General features: G+C 43.0%; 1 protein-coding gene, 1 long non-coding RNA gene and 2 other non-coding genes across 4 annotated transcripts; 1 reads left to right on the top strand and 3 right to left on the bottom strand.

Moving 5' to 3' along the window:
* Nucleotides 1-1558: 1558 nt before the first annotated feature.
* LOC148129517 (U2 spliceosomal RNA) lies at nucleotides 1559-1749 on the bottom strand. The gene has a single exon (XR_015745377.1). It is a non-coding gene; the product is annotated as a U2 spliceosomal RNA (small nuclear RNA).
* Nucleotides 1750-4264: 2515 nt separating this feature from the next.
* LOC113426896 (uncharacterized) lies at nucleotides 4265-7122 on the bottom strand. The gene is made up of 3 exons (XR_003372752.2): nucleotides 7081-7122; nucleotides 6069-6419; nucleotides 4265-4792 (listed from the first exon to the last, which is right to left on the bottom strand). It is a non-coding gene; the product is annotated as an uncharacterized LOC113426896 (long non-coding RNA).
* On the bottom strand, nucleotides 5572-5711 carry LOC113426900 (small nucleolar RNA SNORA57). The gene has a single exon (XR_003372753.1). It is a non-coding gene; the product is annotated as a small nucleolar RNA SNORA57 (small nucleolar RNA).
* A 148-nt stretch (nucleotides 7123-7270) lies between the features above and the next one.
* On the top strand, nucleotides 7271-10938 carry C14H11orf98 (chromosome 14 C11orf98 homolog). The gene is made up of 4 exons (XM_026689330.2): nucleotides 7271-7391; nucleotides 9052-9176; nucleotides 9420-9517; nucleotides 10253-10938. The coding sequence occupies exons 1-4, from the start codon at nucleotides 7353-7355 to the stop codon at nucleotides 10366-10368; spliced, it is 378 nt and encodes a 125-aa protein (XP_026545115.1). The 5' UTR covers nucleotides 7271-7352; the 3' UTR covers nucleotides 10369-10938.
* Nucleotides 10939-11442: the final 504 nt, after the last annotated feature.

Below are 11442 nucleotides of genomic sequence, written 5' to 3'. Positions count from 1 at the left end.
CGGCTTGCAACATCGTAAAATAGCACCACAAGAATTTAAAACCTTAGAACGAGCGGTCCTTGGTGCGCTCTGAGCTTGGTGGTTTTCTTGCTGGCGTTTCATGACCCAACTAGGTAACAACATCAGTGCTAGAAGGGAGGGGAGTTTGTGAGGAGGAGGGAAGGAAGGAAGGAGGAAGGAAGGAAGGAAGGAGAGGGGAGGACTGTGGGGTCCTTGGTGCGCTCTGAGCTTGGTGGTTTTCTTGCAGGCGTTTCATGACCCAACTAGGTAACAACATCAGTGCTAGAAGGGAGGGGAGTTTGTGAGGAGGAGGAAGGAAGGAAGGAAGGAAGGAAGGAAGGGAGGACGAGGACTGTGGGGTTCTTGGTGCTCTCTGAGCTTGGTGGTTTTCTTGCAGACGTTTCATGACCCAACTAGGTAACAACATCAGTGCTAGAAGGGAGGGGAGTTTGTGAGGAGGAAGGAAGGAAGGAAGGAAGGAAGGAAGGAAGGAAGGAAGGAAGGGGAGGACGAGGACTGTGGGGTTCTTGGTGCTCTCTGAGCTTGGTGGTTTTCTTGCAGGCGTTTCATGACCCAACTAGGTAACAACATCAGTGCTAGAAGGGAGGGGAGTTTGTGAGGAGGGAAGGAAGGAAGGAAGGAAGGAAGGAAGGGGAGGACGAGGACTGTGGGGTTCTTGGTGCTCTCTGAGCTTGGTGGTATTCTTGCAGGCGTTTTATGACCCAACTAGGTAACCTCATCAATGCTAGTAGGGAAAGGGAGAACTACAAGTACTCCTTCTATTTTTCCCTCCCGTATTTCATTCCATCTATTTTTTGAACCCGAGAGATCCCTAAAAGACTTAAGCACCCCTTCGTGGCCTGAGCCTGGATCCCTTTCTAAGTCACATTTGAAGCCGTTGGACCCATTTCCTCCATTTATCATCCCTTCCTGGCCTAAGACTTGGATCCTTGGACGATTTATTAGGTTTTTAAAGTGTTTTTAATCCACTCCCCGGTTTTGGAATCCCTTCCTGAGCTAAGACTGGATCCTCTTCATGATTTTATCCAGCATTCTGAAGCCTTTTTAATCCCACTTTTCAATCAGAAACTCAAGTCACCTTTGTGGTCTGAGACTGGGTCCTTTTGGGATTTATTACATTTAACCCACTCCCCAGTTTAGCACCCCTTCCTGGCCTGACTAGATCCTCTTATGATCTATTAAGGCATTGAAAGGCTTTCTAACCCACCCCCAATTAGCCTCCCCTACCCACCCACCCACCCACCCTGAAACTGGATCCTTTTATGATCTATTAAGGCATTGAAAGGCTTTCTAACCCACTCCCCAATTTAGCCCCCCTCCCTACCCCCAAACTAGATCCTTTTATGATCTATTAGCTTTTTCACCCACCCATCATCCCAGCCACTAGTTCACCGTTCATCTACCTGCCCATCTAACAAAATCATTTGCACCCAGGAGCAAGTGGGGGGGCAGATCCTATAGAACCAGATGCCTGAGCAAAGGGTCCCCCCAGAGAGAGGTTTAGATCTGTTTTTTGACCAGCAAGATTCCTCCCAAGGGGAGGTGCACCGTTCCTGGAGGTACTGCAATACCAGGCCGATGCTTGGAGTGGACGGAGCAAGCCCCTATTCCATCTCCCAGTTCCAAAAATCCATTTAATATGTAGTCCTCAAATAGAGGACATATCAGATATTAAACTGATAAGAACAGATACTACACTTGATCTTAGCCAAAAGGCCGAGAAGCGATACTGGAGCCAGGCGGACGGCGCCCGAGACTCCCCTGCGGAGGGTCCTCCAGGTTTCGGGGAGCACGACTGGCTTGCAAAGAGATCCCAGGGGATCCATTCCACCCGGCTCTTTCCCTGGGCTGGACTGGGACAGCGTGGCCCGTAGGGCAATTTGGGGGTGAAAATGGGGGGTTCCTCCCTCCCCTGTGCGTTTCCCGTCATGCCAGCTGGCTGTCCGGATGGCCATTGGTGGAACATTTGCATAAGGGGAGTCACCCTCCCTGTCATTCTTCTGCCCTGTCATTCCTCAGCTGGCCGAGGGGGCACTAGCACTGCCCCCCAGGGCCTGGAAAAGGGGCCTGGAGGGGGGATGGCTGGGCTGGGCTGCTTCCCGCCCAGGCTGGGACCCCAGAGCTCAGCTGCGGCATCCCCCGGACAGGACCCACCAGTCCAGCATGATGGGCACAGAGGTCCTCCCCCCTTGGCAGCTGCGTTTGGGCATCACACTTGGGGGCTTCAGTCCCGGACATCCAGGCCTCCCTCGTGGCTCAGGGGGTCCTGGATTAGGGGAGGGGGTGCAGCCGAGTGTATTTGGGGGAGGGGAGAGGAAGGAAGGAGCAAGAAGGAAAAGGGAGAGAGAGAGAGAGAGAAAAGAGAAAGGAGAGAAAAAGGAGAAAGGGAGGGAAGGGAAGGAAATACAGAGAGAAAGGGAAGGGAAGGAGGAAATACAGAGGAGAGAAAGAGAATGGAAGGAGGGAGAGAAAGGGGAGAGGAAGGAAGGGAAAGGAAATAGGAAAAGGGGGAGGGAAGGAAGAAAGTAAAAGAAAAAGGAGGGAGGAAGGGAAGGAAATAGGGAATGGAAGGAGGGAGGGAGGGAGGAAGGGAGGAAGGAAGGGTCAGAAGGAAAAGGGAGAATGAGAGAAAAAAGTAAAAAGAAAAGGGAATGGGAGGAAGGGAAGGAAATAAGGAATGGAAGGAGGAGAGGGAGAGGAAGGAAGGAAAAAGAAGGAAAAGAAAAGAGAGAGAGGGAGAGAAGAAAAGAGAGAAAAAAGGGAGGGGAAGGGAAGGAAATACAGAGAGAAAGAATGGAAGGAGGGAGGGAAAGGGAAGAGGAAGGAAGAAAAGGAAAAGGGAGAAAGAAAGTAAAAGAAAAAGAAAGGGAGGGAGGAAGGAAGGGAAGGAAATAGGGAATGGAAGGAGGAGGAGGGAGGAAGGAAGGAGTAAGAAGGAAAAGGGAGAATGAGAGAAAGTAAAAGAAAAAGGAGGGAGGAAGGGAAGGAAATAGGGAATGGAAGGAGGGAGGGAGGAAGGAAGGAATAAGAAGGAAAAGGGAGATTGATAAAGTAAAAGGAGGAAGGGAAGGAAATAGGGAATGGAAGGAGGAGAGGAAGGAAGGAGCAAGTAGGAAAAGGGAGAATGAGAAAAAAGGGAAGGAAGGAAAGATGGAGGGAGAGGAAGGAGGGAGGGAGAGAAGAGGAAGACAAGGAAGGACAGAAGGAAGAAGTAAGGAAGGTAGGTTCTAGGAAATAAACTGGTTAATTTGCCATCCATTCTGGGCTCAATTGTGGTCATAACTCAAGGACTACCAGTACTGGAACTGCCTTGAGCAAAACTATCCGGTTTGGCATGATCAGACTAGTATTAAAATATTGAATCGTTGCACAGTCCTCAGGTAGGGAATGCTGCAATAGTTTGTAAGTGGACAGACAAAGACAAGTCATTTTTTTCAGTGCTGTTGGAGCTTTGAACAGTCACTAAATGAAAGGTTGTAAGTTGAGGATGCATTGGGTCAGTTTGGTCATGTGATTTAAGATATCAAGACTAGAAAGTGGAAGATGGTGAATTCTAGTTCTGCCTTAGGCATGAAAGCTGGTTGGGTGACTTTAGGCCGATCACCAGGAGATGCTGAGTTCTAGTTCAGCCATGAAGCTGGCTGGGTGACTTGGAGCCATCTCTTTGTTCAGCCCACCTCACAAGGTGGTTGTTGTGATAATAGTAAGGTGTGTGGGATATGTTTACCACCTCAAGTTATTTGTAAAAATAAAGGCAGGATATGAAGAAATACAGTATTTTTTTCTCTCTGTAGTATCCATTGAGCAGAGTGGTGTGGTGGCATAGCGGTAAAACTCTTGCCTCACAATCAGGATGCTGTGGGTTTGATCCTGGATAGAGGCGGATATTTCTCTCTGGGCACAATGAGAATATATCTATTAGAAAAAAACAAACTCCATACTAGCAACAGGAAGGCCATCCGGCCATTAAAACACACTGCTAGCTCCATTCAGTTGTCCAGATTCTACCCTACAAGGGATTATGGGATCGTTAAATGACAATGATATAGTATCTATTGAGTATTAAACAAAAGCTGCTTGCTTTATTCTCCAAGATGCTTGTTGTGTTGTCCAAGAAACCACAAATCCAGAATTAGTGGTGTGTAAATCAACCAAAACCCCTTCGTTACGCGCCAAACTGCTAATTTACTTGCAAGTTTTTTTTTGTTTTGTTTGTGTCCTGGAAACAGAGCCATTGAAACAGTTTGAATGTATTATAATTTATTCCACAGAAACTTGAGCTTTTCAAATATTATTTATTATACAGAAATGAAAAGGGGGGGAGGGGGAAAGTATTTGCCCCAAATGGAAAACAATCCACATAAAAGACAACTCAAGACAATAAAAGTGCGTCAATTTAGGAATTTAAATTTAATTAGATTAAATCGGACCTTCATTTAAACTGTGAATCGGGGGTACGCAGCAAAGAAATTTCAATTCTCGAATTATATTCAACCATTATTAGTAGGTGCCAAATTTAAGTGCTGTAGGATGCCAGCTCTGAGACTTACTGATTTTTTTAAAAAATGACTATCACATTTGTTTAAAAAAAATGTAATTATTGGTAACAGCTTTGAATAACTGGAAAAGTACACATAGGAGCCCGCAAATAAATACATCCAATTAATACACTGCAGACTACGTTTCTGAAGTCTTTTGAAGTCCCGGGTGCCTTTCCATTTTGTTTGCCAGTCTTCATTTTTCTTGGTTACACCTCAATCTTGTCCAAACCCTTGTCAAAAAAAAAAAGAAAGTCACAAGAATTAAATTAGCAAAATAAGGGGCAACATCCTAACACAATGTGCTCAGACCAAGAAGCCACATTTTCTTTCCTTTTTAAAAATATTGTTATTGAACATTTTTCAGCAGTTTAAAAACATATACTATTTAACGTTAAACAGCATTGCAAATATTCATATATACATCACAATTTCATTACTAATATTTTTTGTCTAACCACCTGTACCAAGCATCCCAGACCAAATAGTATTCCGATTCACCTCTATCTTTTAACTCCAGTGTAGGCCTGTCCATCTCTGTGCAGTCTAAGATCTTTTTTATCACTATCCCTATAAGGTCGTGTTTCCAGGTTTGTGCATATATAATCCTGGCCGTGGTATTTATATGCAAAATAATATATTTATCTTTTTTACTATAATCCCCTCTTATTATCCCTAGCAAGAAAAGTTGAGGTCTAAACTCGATTTGTTGGTCCCTTATTTCCTCTAACCATTTTTTAATTCTAATCCAATACCTCCTGGCTTCCGGGCATGTCCACCACATGTGAGAAAAGGTACCTTGACTTTTTTTTGCATTTCCAACATTCTGGGCTCAAGAAGTCACATTTTCTATCCAGGCCATACAAACCCCGCAAAATCACTCACCCCTTTGTAACCTAGCCGCTTACATAAAGTCATTGTAAAATGGGACGCAGCTTAACTGTCTTGCTTTAGCAAGAGAAATCTGTTAAGTCGTATGCCAAGGAGTATCTGTATGGTAAAGGGGAATTTGCCGTGTCCCGGCGCTTGAGGATAGAACCAGCGGATGGGAAAACCGCTGGCACCGAAGACATGACGCTGGGCAGTATTAGTTTACCTCCACACATTACAGAAATGGGTACAGGAAAACCCGATCCTGCCAAGAAAGGGAGGCTTTGATTTTTGAGGAAGGAAGGAAAGGAAGGGAGAAGGAAAAGAGACAAAGAAAGGAAAAAGAAAAAAAAAAAGATGGAAGAAAAAAAGAGAAAGAGAACATAACACCAGACCAACTTCTACCATCTTTTAATGTTTTCTCTTGGGCCTCCCATCCTCCTATGCCATGGCTGTGGAGGATGGGAGGCATAGTGTCCCCGGGCTTGGAAAGAAATAGGAACCATGGTTTAGGAGAGAGAAAGAAGGAGTTTAAGAGGCTGCCACCCCTAAATTTCCCTGCAGGAAGATCTCTTGGGGTTCTTTTGTAGGGAGACAGTGGATTCCCTTCAAATGTTGGGATTAAAGTTATCCTCTCACCTGTTCTTCCTGGAGTCTCGTCTCCTACATCCCTAAAAAGAGCTTTTAAGGATCAAGGTAGCTTTTAGCTTCCACAGATTGGATCACCAAGAATCATTGCTCTCGGATCTTTTGGAAATCTGCCATCCTAGGGTGTTGGGGATCTGCCGCTCAGCCTTTCTCCAACCTCCATGTGGCTTCAGAGCGGATCTCTGATCGCGGCGTTGCATCTTCCACCAAGAATGCCTCGGATCTTCCTTGGTAGGATTTCTCAATAAACATGGCTCCTGACTTTTTCAGGGGAGTGGGTATTAAGAATGCTCTTCTCCATCTTTTCCTGTTTCTTGCCCTGCTGGGACGCCAGATCGGTAGCTGTATAAAAGGAAGAGAAAGAATGGGAAAGGAAGGAAGGGAAAGAGAATCATAGAAAAGGAGGGAAAGGAAGGAAAAGAAAAAGAATGAATAAAAGGAAGGGATGGGGGAAAGCAAAAAGGAAGAGAAAATAAAGAGGAATAAGAAAAGGAAAAAAAGAATGAAAGGAAGGAAGGGAAAGGAAGAAAAGGGGAAAAACGAAGGGGAGGGAAAGGAAGAAAGAAAAATTGAAGGAAGGGAAAAAAGGAAAGAATGAAAGGAAGGTAAAGAAAAAGGGGACAGCGAAAGAAAAAAGAAGAGAAAGATAATGAAAGAGGGAAAAGATAGAAGGAAAAGAAGGAACGGAAAAAAGAATGAAAGGGAGGGAGGGAAAAAGAAGGAAAAGAGTGAAAGAAATAAAAAGGAAGGAAGAGAAAGATAAAGGGAAAATATAGAAGGGAAAAAAGGAAAGAAAAAGGAAGGAAGAGAAAGTTAATGAAAGAAAGTGAAAATACAGAAGGAAAAGAAAGGAAGGGAGAAAAAGGGAGAAAGAAAATTAATAAACCCGGGAAAAAGTCGAGCTCTTTCCAGAGCAGGCAGAAATCGAGCTCTTCTCTTGCATCAAAAGAGAAGCACGGACTAGGAATCCACTCGATCCCTTCGAAGAAGAAAAGAAACTTACCTGCCTTTCCCTACCTTTGCAGGGAGCAGCCATTTCCGAAAGAAAGCCAGGACGCCACGTGGCCGATTCATAAAAACTCCGAGACAGGCACGTCAAAAGGGAGGAGCCAACCCCATCCCCCTTTCTGATTGGTCGCTTTCGTTTGGGCCAATGCGGGTTTGTGGCAGCCGCCGCGCGCGCCTCCGCCTCTTATGTCACGTGATCCGCGGCGCCTACCCGGAAATGAAAACCTGCGGTAAAGAAGTCGGCCACGTGGTTTTTTTTTTTTCAGCATGGTTGCTCCTTCCGGGAAGATCAACCGGCCGCGGACGGTAATTCCAAGATATTGAAGAAATTAAAAAAATAAAATAAACTGTTTATTTATTTTTTTAAAGAGTTTTCGATTAGGGATATTATTTATTTAATTCTAGGATATTTAAGAAATAAAAAAAATTAAAAGTGTTTATTTATAGTTGTCTATCTGAATTTCTATTCCTATCTTCTTTCCCGCCTCTCTTCTCTCTGAATTTCTCTGTTCCTTCCTTTCTTCTGTCTTCCTTTATCTCCCTCTCTCAATTGCTACCTAGGATAGGATAGGATAGGATAGGATTCTTTATTGGCCAAATGTGATTGGAACACAAGGAATTTGTCTTTGGTGCTTAAGCTCTCAGTGTACATAAAAGAAAAGATACATTCGTCAAGAGTCATCAGGTACAACAGTTAATAATAGTCATAGGGTACAATAAGGATAGAATAGAAGGATATAGGAATAGAATTTAAATAGAATGGGATGGGATGGAATGGAATGGGATAGAACAGAAATAGAAATTAGAACAGAACAGAATAGAATAGAATAGAATTCTTTATTGGCCAAGTGTGGTTGTTTACATAAGGAATTTGTCTTGGTGCAAATACTCTCAGTGTACATAAAAAGAAAAGACTCAAGAGTCAAGAATCATCAGGTACAACAGTTAATCATAGTCATAGGGTACAATAAGCAATCAAATCATACTAGGAAACAGTCAGTAAAAATAGCAAGGATATAAGCGACAAAGTTACAGTCATTCAGTCACAAGTGGGAGGGGATGGGCGATAAGGAGTGATGAGAACAACAGTAATAGTAGTGCAGACTTTGTAAATAGTTGGACAGTGTTGAGGGAATTAGTTGTTTAGCAGAGTGAAGGCATGGGGGGGGGGGGGAAACTCCTTGTGTCTAGTTGTTCTGGTGTGCAGGGCTCTATAGCGTCGTTTTGAGGGTGGGAGTTGAAACAGTTTACATCCAGGATGTGAGGGGCCTGTGGATATTTTCACAGCCCTCTTTTTGACTCGTGCAGTTTTCAGGTCCTCCATGAAAGGCAGGGTGGTAGCCATTGTTTTTTCTGCAGTCCTAATTATCCCTTGAAGTCCGTGTCTGTCCTGTTGGGTTGCAGAGCCAAACCAGACAGTTATAGAGGTGTAGATGACAGATTCCATCATTCCTCTGTAGAACTGCATCAGCAGCTCCTTGGGCAGTTTGAACTTCCTGAGTTGGCACAGGAAGAACATTCTTTGGTGATGACGTTTTTGATGTTAGGTGTCCATTTTAGGTCTTGTGATATGATAGAACCTAGAAATTTGAAGGTCTATACTGTTGATACTGTTGACTGTTGATGTGTTGTCTAGTATTGTAAGAGGTGGTAGTATGGGAGGGTTTCTCCTAAAGCCTACCCTTCCTTCCTTTCTCCCCTTCTTTCCTTCCTCCACTTCCCTTCCCTCTCTCCAATCTAATCCAATCCAATCTGATCTACCTATGGTTGGATGATGTAGATGTTTATCCCAAGCATGTTTAAACTCAGTTACTGATGATTGTGACCCACTAACTTCCAGCGGAGGTTAAACACGCTTGGGATAAAGACGTATTTGATGTGCCGAACTGCCATTTTTCTGCAGTTTATTTTTATTTTTTGTTGCGGTGGCGGCTCCTTGTAAAGCTTTCTCATTCTCTTGTGTCAGGAGCTGCGGAAAAAACTCTTCAAACGGCGCCGTGTCCTGAGCAAGGAGAAGCGAAAAAAACACCGGATTGTGGGAGCGGTGGTAGATGAAGGTCTTACCACCGTTCATCACCTGAAAAAGCGATCGTGAGTGATATGTTCGCTTTTGGTGGATTATTTCTGGGGAAGAAAAATGTGCAAGCCAATTAAATGCTGTAATAAAAACTCTCAAGTTAACTTTCTGGGGAATTCTGGGATTTGAAGTCTACCCATTTAAAAGTTGCTGAGGTTAAGGAACACTGATTTAGACGACCGATTTCATTTTTCTAAATTCATGAGTTGACTTTAAAACATTTCTTCTCTGTTTGTAATTTCCTTGTTCTCTTCCAGATCTAGTTCACGGGCAAACATTACTCTCTCAGGGAAGAAGAAAAGAAAACTGCTTAAACAACTGCGTCATGCCAATAAGGAAAAAGCAGAAATGCAGGGTAAATTTTCTTTCTTTAGTTGGGGAAAGGAATTTGGGCTTGCATCATTCATAGAAGATGGATATCAACTCATAAAACATTTCTATGAATGTTTTAGAGTTGCCATGAACAGAAAGGGAAGAGGAGAAATTTGAAAGAGCACTGCAGCAATTTGGAACCGAAAGTGCATTACATTCTTATCTTGCAAAGATTATAACTAAGCAACCAGAGTTTTTGCCATGCAAATCTCTAATTGGAGAACATGATTGATGACTCTTGGCTATGAATGTGTTTCATTGGAGAATAGGAATTATGATACACCCAGAGGGATGGGGATAGGTCATACCGGCATATTAGCTCCTAATAAATCTTTTGAAGTTTTTGAAGCTTGACTTGAGGCTCATGATTTAATTAGGGCAACTGCCGGAATCCTGACAGTGAAAGGCATTCCACACTTGGAGGGAGTGAGATAGGAGATTTGAGCTCCTGGTCTTCTCTCTTGTGATCAACGTCTAATTGTTGACTTTAAAGCATTTCCAATTTCCATTTGCTTCATGGCCGTATGACTTGCTTTAAAGACCATGTCACTTATCGACCAAAATTCACAGCTGGGATTGTAAATCGAGGATTGTCTGTACTTTACCCCTTGCTGGAAATTGGGTCAGAGATGTCCATGAGAGGGCAGCTTTATGGCTTTGAGAACGTGGTGACTTTTTTCCTTTTTTTTACACTGTTTCCATCGTTCCTTTTGTACAGTTGATGTTTCTCCAGTTCGGAGTGCAAAAAGGAAGAAGAAAAAGGAGGTAACTCCAAAGGACTGTCCAGATGTTGAGATGGTGGAAACTAACATGACACCTGGATTGGAAAGCTGAACCCGGCTTCTGGAATCTTGAAAACCAGTGTCTTTTCTCTTTTCCAGCCTATCGGTGACAGCATTCCTAGTTGGGGGTAGGGCTGGATGGAGAAGGAGGAGGAAAAGACAGGTTACCAAAAAAATAAAAAATAAAAATCAGCTTCTCAACCAGTTTAGCTCCATAAAGTTTGTTTGCTTTTAACAGGAATTTAAACCCATCAACCACATTTTGAGGGTGGGTGTCTGATCCCTTTTTCTTTTGGTGAGCAGCTCCCAATTCCTGAATTTGAGGAGTTACAAAATCGTTTAAAATTTAGCTAGTCTGAAGTTGTACCTTAAAAAGGGGTGCTTGATAAGACAGAAGCTTTACAAGTAAGTAGTTTAAGATTTTCAGTGGCCATACCAGATTATGGCACAGATACCTAGAACTGTTCATGTGTACAGTTAATCATACAAGATGCCAATTTTTTTTTTAGCATTGGCAACCAATTTCAGTTGAAAGAGAAGTGCACAGCAAAGATATCTATTTTCATATGTTCAAATTGTCTTGTGTTCTTATCCATATAATAAACTGACCCAAAAAAATAAACACCCTGTGTCTTGGTTTAGAATTATTTTTTATTTTATTTTTGTGTTGTGAGGAAGAAGGGAAAGAATATGACTAGTTAGTACATTGTGTTAAGGCATGGTGCATTTGGCAGTGGCTGTTGTCTAAACACGGTTAAAAATTGTGAAATGGGAGCCAGTTATGTCCAGAAAACCATATTGACTGATCCAGGTTCTTGTCTGGAGTCAGAACTGTTGGAATGCACAAATTAGAAATGCTGAGCCATATGAAATTATTAACCATGGTTAATAAGCCACGGGGACTGGGCTGAGTTAATATAACAAGTGGCTCAAATTATTACAAATCTGAAGGATTGCCTGGACCGCTACACATCCTGTTCACGACCCGTTTTCCTTGTTACCTTTTGGAAGAGGGCTTCTTGGTATCTGAAGCAGAACATCCAGATTTATTCACAAGTTTTGTTCCATATCACATCAATCTTGTGAACTTCGCTACATATTCAAAAGGGACAGTGATTAATATACT

Source organism: Notechis scutatus, chromosome 14 (assembly GCF_049901735.1).
Source record: "Notechis scutatus isolate UNSWTSFEM ecotype Mainland chromosome 14, rNotScu1.2, whole genome shotgun sequence".
NCBI classification, from domain to species: domain Eukaryota; kingdom Metazoa; phylum Chordata; class Lepidosauria; order Squamata; family Elapidae; genus Notechis; species Notechis scutatus.
The sequence above is the reverse complement of the archived record's forward strand: the minus strand, read 5'-3'. Positions and strand labels throughout refer to the sequence as shown.